This window comes from Rhinichthys klamathensis, unplaced genomic scaffold (genome assembly GCF_029890125.1).
Source record: "Rhinichthys klamathensis goyatoka isolate OS25496 unplaced genomic scaffold, OSU_Roscu_1.1 h1tg000191l_1, whole genome shotgun sequence".
NCBI lineage: Eukaryota > Metazoa > Chordata > Actinopteri > Cypriniformes > Leuciscidae > Rhinichthys > Rhinichthys klamathensis.
The window spans coordinates 6,437,877-6,452,425 of record NW_026606717.1 but is presented as its reverse complement, the minus strand read 5'-3'; the positions used below and the strand labels follow the sequence as shown (position 1 = coordinate 6,452,425).

Genomic DNA, 14,549 nt, shown 5'->3' with positions numbered 1-14,549 from the left:
CCACAACACGCACAACCTTGAGGCGGATGGGCTACAACAGCAGAAGACCCCACCGGGTACCACTCATCTCCACTACAAATAGGAAAAAAGAGGCTACAATTTGCAAGAGCTCACCAAAATTGGACAGTTGAATACTGGAAAAATGTTGCCTGGTCTGATGAGTCTCGATTTCTGTTGAGACATTCAGATGGTAGAGTCAGAATTTGGCATAAACAGAATGAGAACATGGATCCATCATGCCTTGTTACCACTGTGCAGGCTGGTGGTGGTGGTGTAATGGTGTGGGGGATGTTTTCTTGGCACACTTTAGGCCCCTTAGTGCCAGTTGGGCATCGTTTAAATGCCACGGCCTACCTGAGCATTGTTTCTGACCATGTCCATCCCTTTATGGCCACCATGTACCTAATCCTCTGATGGCTACTTCCAGCAGGATAATGCACCATGTCACAAAGCTCGAATCATTTCAAATTGGTTTCTTGAACATGACAATGAGTTCACTGTACTAAAATGGCCCCCACAGTCACCAGATCTCAACCCAATAGAGCATCTTTGGGATGTGGTGGAACGGGAGCTTCATGCCCTGGATGTGCATCCCACAAATCTCCATCAACTGCAAGATGCTATCCTATCAATATGGGTCAACATTTCTAAAGAATGCTTTCAGCACCTTGTTGAATCAATGCCACGTAGAATTAAGGCAGTTCTGAAGGCGAAAGGGGGTCAAACGCAGTATTAGTATGGTGTTCCTAATAATCCTTTAGGTGAGTGTGTATATATATATATATTTATATATATATATATATATATATATATATATATATTTACTCACACACATATATGCAAGGCTACATGTATTTCATTAAATTCAATAAAAAATATCATAAAATATTACTACAATTTAAATGTACAAAAAAACTCTTCTATTTTAATGTGTTTTAAAATGTAAATTATTCCTGTGATGGTGAAGCTGAATTTCCAGCAGTCTTCAGTGTCACATGATCCTACTAGTTTCAGTAGTCATGTCAAAGCAATAACTAAATCAGCATACTATCATCTGAAAAATATTGCAAGAATTAAATGCTTTGTTTCCAATCAAGACTTAGAGAAACTTGTGCATGCTTTCATCACCAGCAGGGTGGATTATTGTAATGGACTCCTCACTGGCCTTCCTAAAAAGACCATAAGACAGTTGCAGCTCATACAGAACGCTGCTGCCAGGCTTCTGAGCAGAACCAGAAAATATGAACACATCACACCAGTCCTCAAGTCTTTACACTGGCTCCCAGTTACATTTAGGATTGATTTTAAAGTATTATTACTGGTATATAAATCTTTTAATGGGCTAGGACCTCAATATATTGTAGATATGCTCACTGAATATAAACCTAACAGATCACTCAGATCATTAGGATCACATCAGCTAGAAATACCAAGGGTTCACTCTAAGCAAGGAGAGTCTGCTTTTAGCTATTATGCGAGCCGCAGCTGGAACCAGCTTCCAGAGGAGATCAGGTGTGTTCCTACAGTAGTCACATTCAAATCCAGACTCAAAACACATCTGTTTAGCTATGCATTTACTGAATGAGCACTGTGCCACTGTCCGTCCGACTGTTTTTACTGTACTTTACTTTATTTTTTATTCTAAACTGTTTTTACTGTACTGGTTTTGTCTTTGTTTGTTTTCTAATTTCTAATTTATTTATTTTTATAATCTCTGGAAGAGATTTTGAAGGAGAGCGGGAGAGTCTTCACTCCGATGAGGCGAGTGAAGGAGTAAGTTATACTGCTGTATAAGAAGTCGCTGAGAGCGTCGTTAAGGGTAACGGCAGCAGACAGCGCACACGAAGCGTGATCTGTGGGGGCCCCGCTGGGCATTACTGGTGTAGCACCACCCCAGCAGAGTACGTCCCTGGGCTAGAGGCCCAGTGGCACCGTAAACCGGCTCAATCTCTTCCATCTCAGATGGGGGTGGACCAGTACTACTTTATTTGATTTTTTATTCTAAACTGTTTTAATTATTCTTATTTGTTTTGATTACTTTAATTTCTTCTATGTAAAGCACTTTGAATTGCCATTGTGTATGAAATGTGCTATATAAATAAACTTGCCTTGCCTTGCCTTGCCTTGCCTTGCCTTGCCTTGCCTTGCCTTGCCTACATAAATCATTCTGATTTGGTGCTCAGGTCGCTCAAGGAACATTTCTTATAATCACAGTTGAAAGTGGTTGTGCTTGATATTTTTGCTTAAATTTTTCTTTTAATTCTTTGGTTAGAAAGTTAAGAGAACAGCATTTATTTGAAATTAGGCTTTTTTTTTATAATGTAAAAGTCTTTCGAGAAGTCACTTTTGATTAATGCATCGTTGCTGAATAAAAGTAATAATTTCTAAAAATCTTACTGACCCCAAACATTTGAACACTTGTTTGTATATGTGTGTGTGTTTAATGATTGGCTGTCTCCTCAGGTTCGCTGTCTACTGGTAACGGTGAGTTTGGTGACTGGAACGCCTTCTCCTCCACCAGTCCTCCTGCTGCCACTGCTCAATCTGCCATCCCAGACCTGTTCAGTGACGTACCCGCTCCGGCCGCCCCCGCGCCCACATCCACCCAACCTCCTTCCGCTGACCTCTTCGACCTGATGGCCCTCAACAACAGCAGCCTCAGCGCATCCCAAAGCATGACCTTCAACATGTGCTCGCAGAACGCAACCACACCTCTGTCCAGATCACAGGTAAACAGTTCACTTTATCAGAAAGACTTCTCAGGGCAGCAGATCTGCCATTCTGTACTCATTTTGCGTAGCAGGTACGGATTTTGACCTCAAAGCACACTGGTGCGATTTGCGACTCTTAATCATGCTTATGACGCCTTTGTGTTCTGCACTTCTGTCAAAAAACTATTTTCTAAATGCATATTATTAAGCCAGATTCACACTGTACGATTTTGGCCATGATTTGGTCGTCTGAGACAAATTTTGCGAATCTTAAAAGATTCCTCTGATCTTAGGCTGAAGTCTATAGTTTTTGATTGCTAGTACTCTGACATGTACTCTGACAGGCGATTAATGCATGTGCGCTCAAATTTTACCTACGATGAAATCCTGCCAGTGTCAGAAGTTTTGAAACACAATCCTGCAGTGTGGCTTCTCCTACGACACCGGTCAAATCGGTTGATGACTTAATGATGACTCAATTAGTGTGACAACAACAAACCACCACTTCCTCCACATATTTCTGAAAAAAAAAAATTTCTGTTTTTCCTCTCAAGACAAGTTTGCTAGCAACCATTTTAATCCCACATGTAAATGCAGCTCACTGTCACCAAACGCAAGTCTTTACGTCTATTTTTAATGAGGCTTGACTGTCATACAGTCTGATATTGACAACTGAGATCCTACAGTGTGACATAACTTACAGTGGAGATCATGTTCGTACAGTATGACAAAAATTAAAATGTATAGGATTATTATAATCTCGTACTGTGTGCACCTGACTCTATTGTGAACAAAATTCATGCGCGTTTCATTAAATTTTTTGCCTTATAATGTTTAATCAGAATGTTTTTCTGGTGAAAACGCCAGACTTCCCCCTGGTGATGTATGCACAGTGTCGGGGAAAGTTCCTAATAAAATGAATGCAATTTATGCCTAAATTAATGCATAAAAAATGAACTAATTGCGTTACTCGGTTACATTTAATGAAAAGTAATGTTACATTACTTTTGCGTTACTTTTTCTCACCTGGGCTGGGCTTGCATGTTTGTTTTATAATAACAAAAAAAAAGTTACATTTCTGGCATATGTAAAGGCCCTTTCACACTAAAATTGAAATGAATAAACCAAGTTTAAGGAAATTCACTCCTGTACAGTAGAGGGCTTCACTCAAACAAACCTTTCAGCTGTGCTGCCATTCTGAATTACAGAAGTATAGGACACAGCAATAAAAACAAAAATGAAACGCACATTATGTTTATCTAAAGTCATTTTTGCTTATTAGTATGGTTAAATTTGGTCATCGGAAGGTCAGCAGCACAGACATTGGTTAATAAAGAGAGATTAAATGCATAAAGTATATTTGTGTAACATTTACAGTGTTTCCCCTAGGATTTTTTTTCAGAGGGGGGGGGGGGGGGGGGGGGGGGTTTTCGGGGGACTGCTAGTGTTGCGGAGCGGGCGTGTTACGGATACGTGGTGTACATTTTTTAGCAATCAAAAAGCATGTCTAATTAATTGAAATAGTGTATTATGAATTATTAAACGTATACAACATTTAAAAAAAAATGAAAAATTTCACACTAATTCTGTGTTGTGTTTTTTCTGGTAATAAAATGAAGACATAAAACACAAATTTTATCATTTATCATCAATTTTAATCATATGAAATTAAATAAACTTTTTGTCAAATAACGTGCTGCACAATGAGCTTTACTGTTAAAATTAAAACATGGATTATTCCTTAAATTCAGTTTTGATGATAGTTTATTTGGATTAGTGTTAGTATTATTACATTGGGACATATCTAAATTCTACTGTACAACGGTAATATATCTCTGTCAAGTTAAACCGAACTTTTATTTTGACGGGTTGCCGTGAAGACCTTTTGAGTTTGTGTGTTTGTCATAATGAAGCGGTTAAATGATCACGAAGTGACTTTCGGAGTGGATCTAGAGCCTGGAGAGGAAGTTAATGCATTTGTGTCTTCATATAGGCCAAAAAAACAGCGCAAGCGTCACACGTCCTTCAGTGTGTGTGTGTGTGTGTGTGTTAAATTAAACTGCGCGTCGGCTGCACCATTCATTCACACAGAAAAAGCAGGATTCGTATTTAAATTGTCTTTGTGGTTTAATATCCACACACACTTGTCTACATCGCGATTTGATTTCAAGTGTATACTGAACTGCTTTCTATTTATTCCTCAAAAGATTGACAAATTCCATGAAATTCCGCGATATACAGTAAATTTCTTTTTTATGACTGGATTTCGTCAGCAATTTAGGGGGGGCGGGGGGTCGTTTGGTAGGGGAAACACTGATTTAATTATTGCATGTTTGCATTTCACTGTTTTTATTTATACTTTTTTAGTTATTAATTTAGGCATAAATTGCATTAATTTTATTAGGAACTTTCCCCTACACTGGATACATCACCAGAGGGAAGTCTGGCGTTTTCACCAGAAGGTCTAGTTATGACATTCTGATTAAACATTATAAAAAATAAATAATTACAGTAATTTACTTGCTGCTCTTTCTTTGTCAGACAATAGGGGGTCCCTTATTGACTCAGCAGATGGGACTACAGAAGTCAGGGGGGAAGGTATCAATGCCCGCCACCTGGTCAGACTCAAGCGTCAACATCAGCCTGGATTTCCTGTCTGCAGGCCTGAATCCTCCCAAGCCCTCACAGCCCACACTCAATACCATGATACAGCAAGGTTAGAAATCCCATTGCTTGACAATTATCTTTGATTCAAACCAGATTGTCTTGCTTTGAGTTGATAGTAGCTTGTTCTTTGAGGTAAAAAGTACTGAACCATATATTTATTCTAGTCAGACTAGTCACTACTCAGCACTAAGAAAGATCAGTGCATACATTTAGTATGTATGTATTGCAAATACAATGTTCAGACGTCATATGGGACGAAATGCGTTAACATTTCAAGAGGAAAGCTATTCAAACATGTTCATAATGTTCATAATCGCCTATACAGACAATGACACACATGCCCACATTTAAGCATTTCAATGGGCTTAAAAAGCTGATTTTGTTCATAAATAACTGATAGTCATGACCTAAATAAGATTTCACTGACAAAAATCAATACTAAAATTCATTAGTTATTTTCATCGGTCGCATTGAATCAGTGAGTTGTTGACTCAGGAACAGTTGCAACTGTATCCCCCGGTTTCACAGACAAGGCTTAAGCTAGTCCCAGACTAAAATGCATGTTTGAGCTGTTTTAACTGAAAGCGACTTGCACTGGCATATCTTAAAATATGTAAGCGTGATTATTTTGTCTCAAGATGCACACCAGTAATGTTTTCTTCTAAGGCACGTTTATAAAAGCTACTGAAATGTCCTTATTAAACTAAGGCCTAATCCTGGCTTACTCTAAGCCCTGTCTGTGAAACTGGGCCTATAACTGCAATTCCCAAATTAATTGTGCAGTGTTATTTGTGAACCAACTCCATCAGGTCCATTGAAAAGAATCAACACGAATCGGACATCGCTCTTACGATGGGGAGATGTCTTCAGTTCGAAATAGCGTGGAACGATACGTTTTAATGTAGTGAAGTAAAAAGTACAATATTATGCCAAAGTATGTAGTGAAATAAAAGTTTCCCAAAATTAAAATACTCTAAATACAGACGTAGAAGAAATGCATTGTTACTGTCCACCTCTGATAATTGAGGTGCTTTCACAGTCATAAGTAATTGCATGTATTATTTATTGGTCAAGAACTGTAATTTATAATATGTTTCTCATTTAGGTGTTCAGCCACCCTTGAACATGGTCACCCAGAATTTGGCCGGAATGGCACTCAATGCCCAGCCGTCAGCAGCTACTCCCCGAGCAGGAGTGACCCCCATGATGGCCGGAGGGACCATGGGCATGGGAATGCCTCCTACTATGGCAACAGGCACCATGGGAATGGGCTCTGTGGGTATTGGAGGAATGCCTGTCAATCAAGGACTAATAGGCATGAATATGGTGCCTGCTGGAATAGGTGCCCTTGGTGTGCCCAGCATGAGTATTGGCCAGAGCATGAACCCCGCCATGGTGCAACCTAAACAAGATGCCTTTGCAAACTTTGGCAACTTTGGGAAATGAAGGCTGATCCACTCCAAGAGGGTTAACGGTCCAAATACACCTTCTCAAAAGAAGGAGCTGCATTCAGTAAAATGGACAAAACTAGCCAGTGTCACAACTCTTCAATCATTTGCCCCTATACGTTAACAGATACAGAGAAACAACACACACACACACAAGAATCTGCTTTTATTTCATGTGGGGTTGATAATCTGATTTTTCTTTTGTAAATGGTGCAAAGCATATTGTATACTTTTAAAAGAAAAGAAAAAGATGGCTGTGTGCAGTTTGGTACATTTTTCCACTGTTTCATAACAGAAACCTCAGACTTTTTTTCTCCCCCTGTTCACCATTTCAAATACATCTGATTTCAGAAATTACCTCATATTTTGCATCACTCATGCTGTGATTTAAAGGCCGTGAAGGGTTGACTTTGTAAATATCTCGGTGTGCAAAAAGTAAATTATTTTACTCACTTCTCAGATGGTATAAGACGGGACAAACTACCACAGGTCCTTAATATTTACTATTGTTTTTGTTAACGATTTGAATTGTTACAGTTTGTCTGATATACCGTCACTCCTTATATTCCGTTATCACTCCAACATCTGTTATTTAGATGGGGTTTTTTTGTTTGTTTTTGTTTTTTTACAGACTATATCTGATATAGTTTCAAGACTTTCGTGTAGCAAGCTGCCTGAGCGAAATTTGAAGTGTGCCTCCCGGTGAAAATGGCCACCTTTTTAATACAAATTTGTATGAAGGTTATTAACTGTACTTGATGGATCCGAAACTGTTACATGAATAGCGTAAGCCATTACATTCTTGAATGATTTTTAGGGGTCTCTTCCAACCGAGTTTGAGAAACATGTGCTTTGGTGGTAGCAGGAGTGGTGTTACACATTTCTATTAACTACTTGAATTGGTATTTATAATGCCTCATAATAACAGTCATATCTATTGTTCTTTTTTGCATGTCGATTTTACAGTTTTAAGCATTGATGCGGGTCAGTTACATTTATGTAATGTCTATGGTGGCTATGGAATCGATGAAGGTATTGTGAACCCTAAATTAAGTTTACTGGCGCCCTTTTTAAAAAAAAAAAAAATTGGTTTTGTCCATTTTCCCATATGCTGCTTTACACCTAAACAAACAAAGGGTCCTCCAACAGGCACCGAGGCATTATGTTCCAAATGACCAAATCTTTATTTTATTACTATTTAGATTTATTCCATAGGGGTTTAGTTTCTTATTTTAATACTTAACATTATACAGAGAGATCATGTGCTTAATTACATTGTTCTAGACATGGGTAAATTCAGTGAACACTTTTTAGTTTATGCAAATGTAAAGAGAAACAGAAGATCGAGCGCCTCTTTCATTATAGTTTCTTTTCAGATTTAATTTTTTTGATTTTATTGTACTCAAAAGATTTTGTTTAACATTAAACGATTTCATCAAAAACGGTCTTTGCGACTTTAATGGTGTTGTAGTAGGTGTCCAGCCTTTTAGCGGTCAGTAGGAGAGAGGACCATTTTTATAAGTTGACGATTGTACGTTAATATATTGTTCATGAAAGTAGGTTTCTTGGTCCTCCGTCTTAAACTTTGATGGATAATTCCCTATAATTTTAATGAATTGGTAGTACTGAGGTGATTAGTGCCTCTATTGAAACCAAATGCGTTTCAAAAATTTATAATAAAAATAAAAAAACAGCTTTTCTATGATGGTCTCTTGATTCGGGACAGTAGAGAATCCCTCAAATGTCTTGTGTCCTGTGGCTCCCTCCAGTGTCGACACCAGGGTTAGTCACAACCCTATAAAGCCTCTGTATCATGATGCATGCATTTCTATGTTCTTTAAATGATAAAATTGAACACAACTTTGCTGAACAACCTGTTGTATAGAATGCCTTCTAGTCTGATAGATGGTTATTTATATTATTAATATTTCAAAATGAACATTTACTGGACTGAAGCAACTTAGTTTACTTGATTATCCATACATCATTTTGAAAAACAATAATGCTAAAATACAGTATGTATCAAATATGATCCATCTGGCTTTTGAGGAACGTTCATTTGTACATTTTCATTCATCATTGAATTGCACCGGATTATGTTTTGCCCCCACAATAAAACCTACTGAGCTTTTTGATTAATAGCTCCTAAATTATGAGCCATAAAGCCGGATTTATCAAGTATAAAAACATAAAAACGCATATGCACTTGGCTTTAGAGAGTTAGATAGTTCTCCCAAAAAATGAAAATGATCATCAATTACTCACCCTCAAGTTGTTCCAAACCTGTATGAGTTTCTTTCTTCTGTTGAAAACAAAATATATTTTGAAGAATGTTGGTAACCAGACAGTTGACGGCACCCATTGACTTCCACATTTCCCCATTACTATGGAAGTCAATGGCCACCGTCAACTTTTTGATTTCCAACAATCTTTAAAATATCTATTTGTTTTCAACAGTAAAAAAAACACACACAAAAAACCGGGTATATAAAAGGTAAAAACCTCATACAGGTTTGGAACAAATTGAGGGCGAGTAAATGACAAAATGTTCATTTTCGGTTAAACTATCTCTTTAAGAGGGCATGTGGAACTTTGAAAGTGGCTCACCTGACTTCACCAAAATAACGGTTTATTAATAGTATTATAATTATTCTATGTGTATTGTTAGAATAATAATAATTATTGTTACTTAATTTTATTTTATTTTAAATTCGAGGTTAATGTGACCCGACAATACAATTTACCCAAATACAATTTTGGACAAATATCGGATAAGAATTTACGAATTGGTCTTTGTCAGATGACGTCACAATCGCGAGAATCGATTATCTGACGTTTGTTTGTTTTTGTTTTCTTAAAGGATGCAGGCGAGTAATTTGTAACATTCCACGACCGTTACAGTTGAGTTACGACAGGCTGACAAACTAATGGACAGACACCCCAAAATGAGAGCGAGGCTGAGGTTCAGAGAAGCTGAAGAAGGTTCAACAACTGATGAAGCGGAACCCAAATGTGCCGAAACAGAAGAAAATGGTGTTTTTATAGCTAATAGTTCTGTCGAAGCTCAACGAGTCGGTGACCGAACTGAAGTTGACAGTTTGACGACTCACAGACAAGATCAACCACCGCATGAAGATTACAATTCAGTCAACAGGTCGGTGACAATTGACGTTGGTGTTGAACAGGAAAACGCTGACATGAATAACGTTATATGTCCACATCATCCCTCGGCTCAAGATTCACCGGAGATGGGAGATCACGCACTTTCTTCGTTAAACATTTCGCAGTTTTTTTCACTTAAAGACATGCATCAGTCATTTAATTGTAATTTGTCCAGTGAGGTGCCTTTCCCAGAAACAAACTATCAGCCAATCAGCGTGGCGCCTTTTCCTACAGAAACCCATCAGCTAATCGCCGTGCCACCTTTTCAGGTGGTAAACAATCAGCGAATCAGCCATTCGTATTTTCCGATGGTAAACCATCAGCCAATTCTCGTGGCACCTTTTCCAATGCTATACCATCAGCCAATCAGCGAGGAGCCTGTAAACCGTGAGCCAATCAACGAGGCTTCTGTGCAAGACTATCTCCAAGGAGGACTGAACTTTACTCAAGCGACTTCAGGAGCAGGTAGGTGGATGGAGGGATATTTCCTCTGGACCAGAACCTTAAAAAAAGCGCCATTCTCTTCCTTTACATTTCTAAGTATTTCAAGCATTAATTTTTAAAGTATAGCTGTAAAGATGCGTTACATTTAATTATTCTACTTTTTATGGTTCAAGATAAGAGTTTTTGTAACCAAAATAATTGGTTAAGTGACACATTTACTTCATGACTTAAGCACGTTTATGACTTTGTAAAGTTTTCATGTGCATGCAGATGCAGCATAACATTTGAACTGTTTTTGTGAGCAGAAAGTAAGGTGGAAAGATCTCAGAACAAAAAAGTGTCTATCAAAAGACCCATGAATGCCTTCATATTATGGTCAAAGATTCACCGACCCACCTTGTCTAAGGCCAACCCTATGGCCAGACACTGCGACATCAGTGTCCAGTTGGGGTTAGAATGGAACAAACTGTCTGAAGAGCAGAAGGAGCCATACTATGTGGAAGCACATAAAATCAAGGCAGAACACATGCGGAAGTACCCAGGTAATCTATGCGGAAATATTCGAAGACATTAAAGACATTTGTTTTGGAGGTCTCCTACAATAGGTTTACATGCATCCAAGGTTAAAAAAACACTTGAATTTTCTCATAATACACATTGCAGCTTCACCTCCTTTCTCACAGTGTCTGAAACGGTTTGATGGATAAAGCAGTGGTTTTCAATCTTAGTCCTGGGGACCCACTTATCTGATCTGCATATCTTGTATTTCTCCCTTATTTAACACACCTGATTCAGATCATCAGCTCGAGAGATCCATACACTGAACTGAGTGTGTCAGAAGAGAGAGACGTACAAAATGTGCAGTGTGTGGGGTCCCCAGGACTTAATTTATCATGTACTTTGATCTTTGGGGCTTTGCGGTCCTTTTACATTCACAAACCGATATATTACATGCTACATGAAAGGTAAAATTCGAGGGGAAAAAAAGCATAATAGGGGCACTTAAAAAGGCATACATAGAATCTCTTTTGAAACTGCTTCAGATTTCTTTTTCTCATGTTCCTGCATTAATACAGATTGGGTCTATCAGCCAAAGAAGCGTTCCGTCCCCAGAGGGCCAACGGCCATCCCTGCGGCGACCCAAATCTCCTCACTCTCCACTCTGACATGGGCACGGAGATCCAACCCTTACCCATCAGTCAGAGACATCAGAGGGCAGAGCTGTCTAATTCTTCCAGGTTCAACTTCTATGTGTCCTTGTCTTTGAATATTACACGTTCAGTATAAGTTAAAGGAATAGTTCGCTTAAAAATGAAAATTCTGTCATTATTTACTCGCCCTCAAGTTGTTTCAAACCTGTATGAATTTCTTTCTTCTGCTGAGCACAAAAGATATTTTGATGAATGTCGGTAACCAAACAGTTGATGGACCCCATTGACTTACATAGTAGGGGAAAAAAAATACTATGGGAGTCAATGGGGTCCATCAACTGTTTGGTTACTGACATTCTAAGTCATAGGCCTAGACTTTAAAAAAGTCTAAGGGTCATATGTCCTTTAAATTTGATTTTTAGTGAGTATGTCTTAACATTACTGCAGTAATGATAGACACGGGTACAGTAGGTCTTTGATACTGTCCAGATTGGCAGTAATAAACCCACCTTTATTGTCTTTATTGTGCTTGATATAAAATAAAAGGTGCTTTAAAAAGTTCTTGGATCATAAGAAGATTGGGAACCCTGTACGTAATAACCTGTTTTATTTTTTCCAAGTTTTGCCAAGTTAGTGTCTCTGAGCCCTCAAACTAATGATATTTCAGACATGATTAAAAACTAATTAATAACACTAAACACTAAGGGCCTGCTCACATATCGCGTCTATTTCAAATGTAGGTGCGCGGTATGTGCGCTCATAATGGAAGCGACGCGGTCGTTTTTTCCAAGCGCGTCCGCGCCGCATCGAGATAAGAACATCTCAACTTTTCAGAATGCCGCAAGCGCACCATAAGTGCACAGTAGGTCACATGACAAGAACCAACCTGAGCGCAACCGCCCTAGCGCTTTGGGAAAAGGAGAATGCGCCGCGCCCAGCGTTTTCTACGTGTTTTTAGGCGCTATATGTGAATCCGGCCTAATTAAGCTTACAGATATTTGAAATGTTTTTTTTTTAAACCCTTCAGGAATTGAACTATTTGGATCATTCTGTTAATACCCTGATTAAACATGATATGAAGCCAAATTATTTTTCACCCTAAAAATTTCACAATACTTTTGTCAGCCAACATAAACCGAGGCATGGAGATGCAACAAGGTGTCACCAACAGTCTTCACTCCGCTCCTCACTGTATCCTCTCTGCAAACCTCCACATGACTGGACCGCAGTTCTACCCAGAGTGAGCTTTCAAAACCCCCTCCCTATATTGCAATGTGCTTTTTTTTTTTTTTTTTTTTATATAAATTCTCAAATTAACATTTTATAATAGAAAGGATTTGTAATGCTACTTTTCATATGCTGAAAACAAAATGTAATTTTTCTCACAGATCCATCCCACATTCAAACTATTCTAGCCATGTCACTGACGTTATGAGACACTATGAAGACCAGAGGCATGAGACGTTGAATCGTGAATATTCTCTCCATGATGATAATTAAGAGGAAAGTCTTTTCATTAATTCTAGACTTCTGGGTTCCTGTTTGTTCTCTTGACTGGACTGCAGAGAGTGTGTCCATTTTCATATACCTACTGTCTTAGTAATTGATTGTTTTTTAGGTAAAAATGTACAAATAAAAATGTCCTGCATTCAGGAGTGTCTGCATGTTCATGAACAATGGAAGGGAATGAGAAACATGCAGTATCTGTTATGAAACAGACCAGGCTCTGAATTGTGATTGCCAATAATGTATAAATGCTTATGCCATTCAAGTGGTGTATCACAGATTTCATTATTTTACCCTACTTCCCGACCCAGACTTTTAATAATATGAAAGGCCATTGTAAATATATGTATTTCAACATCTTACATTTACATTTACATTTAGTCATTTAGTCCATCTTATTGCTAAATCTGACTGCTTGAGATGAAATATGAAAGATCTGATGTGTATTTAGAAAGACTGCTTTACATTTAACATCAATACACATACCTACACAAATAGAACATTTAGGAAACATTGGAACAATCTCACCAGAACTGGAACAACAGGTGAGTCAGCATATGATGTCCTGTAAATTGAAAGATATTTACAATAATTTCTTAGATAAACAAGGTTGGGGTCAGTCAGAGGAAGAAAAAAATTAATAATAGATGTAAAGTACAATAATAAATGAAATGTATACAGGTCCTTCTCAAAAAATTAGCATATTGTGATAAAGTTCATTATTTTCCATAATGTAATGATAAAAAATAAACTTTCATATATTTTAGATTCATTGCACACCAACTGAAATATTTCAGGTCTTTTATTGTTTTAATACTGATGATTTTGGCATACAGCTCAGGAAAACCCAAAATTCCTGTCTCAAAAAATTAGCATATTTCATCCGACCAATAAAAGAAGTGTTTTTAATACAAAAAAATAAAGTCAACCTTCAAATAATTATGTTCAGTTATGCACTCAATAGTCAATACTTGGTCGGGAATCCTTTTGCAGAAATGACTGCTTCAATGCGGCATGGCATGGAGGCAATCAGCCTGTGGCACTGCTGAGGTGTTATGGAGGCCCAGGATGCTTCGATAGCGGCCTTAAGCTCATCCAGAGTGTTGGGTCTTGCGTCTCTCAACTTTCTCTTTACAATATCCCACAGATTCTCTATGGGGTTCAGGTCAGGAGAGCTGGCAGGCCAATTGAGCACAGTAATACCATGGTCAGTAAACCATTTACCAGTGGTTTTGGCACTGTGAGCAAGTGCCAGGTCGTGCTGAAAAAATGAAATCTTCATCTCCATAAAGCTTTTCAGCAGATGGAAGCATGAAGTGCTCCAAAATCTCCTGATAGCTAGCTGCATTGACCCTGCCCTTGATAAAACACAGTGCACCAACACCAGCAGCTGACATGGCACCCCAGACCATCACTGACTGTGGGTACTTGACACTGGACTTCAGGCATTTTGGCATTTC

The 14,549-nt window shown here is 38.3% G+C and overlaps 2 protein-coding genes across 3 annotated transcripts in view; both read left to right on the top strand.

Annotated features, from left to right (window-relative positions):
* clint1b (clathrin interactor 1b) overlaps positions 1–8,268 on the top strand; it is a 35,723-nt gene extending 27,455 nt beyond the window's left edge. For both annotated transcript variants that reach the window (XM_056262236.1, XM_056262237.1), the window contains 3 exons: positions 2,464–2,729; positions 5,253–5,427; positions 6,484–8,268. In XM_056262236.1, the coding sequence (XP_056118211.1) occupies positions 2,464–2,729; positions 5,253–5,427; positions 6,484–6,824 (782 nt within the window). In that variant the 3' untranslated portion in view covers positions 6,825–8,268. The remainder of the gene's footprint in view (positions 1–2,463; positions 2,730–5,252; positions 5,428–6,483) is intronic.
* A 1,790-nt stretch (positions 8,269–10,058) lies between these two features.
* On the top strand, positions 10,059–12,827 carry LOC130095572 (sex-determining region Y protein-like). Its single transcript, XM_056262329.1, has 4 exons — positions 10,059–10,453; positions 10,738–10,974; positions 11,509–11,670; positions 12,709–12,827. Exons 1-4 carry the CDS (start codon positions 10,075–10,077, stop codon positions 12,825–12,827), a joined length of 897 nt encoding a protein of 298 aa, XP_056118304.1. The 5' UTR covers positions 10,059–10,074.
* Positions 12,828–14,549: the final 1,722 nt, after the last annotated feature.

What these genes read in the sequence shown, in the direction of transcription:
- LOC130095572 (XM_056262329.1), top strand. Translation starts at nt 10,075, where the DNA reads ATGGGAGATCACGCACTTTCTTCGTTAAACATTTCGCAGTTTTTTTCA. An exon ending in TCAAGCGACTTCAGGAGCAG is followed by an intron (nt 10,454 to 10,737) that starts GTAGGTGGATGG and finishes TTTTGTGAGCAG; the next exon opens with AAAGTAAGGTGGAAAGATCT. An exon ending in GAGCTGTCTAATTCTTCCAG is followed by an intron (nt 11,671 to 12,708) that starts GTTCAACTTCTA and finishes TACTTTTGTCAG; the next exon opens with CCAACATAAACCGAGGCATG.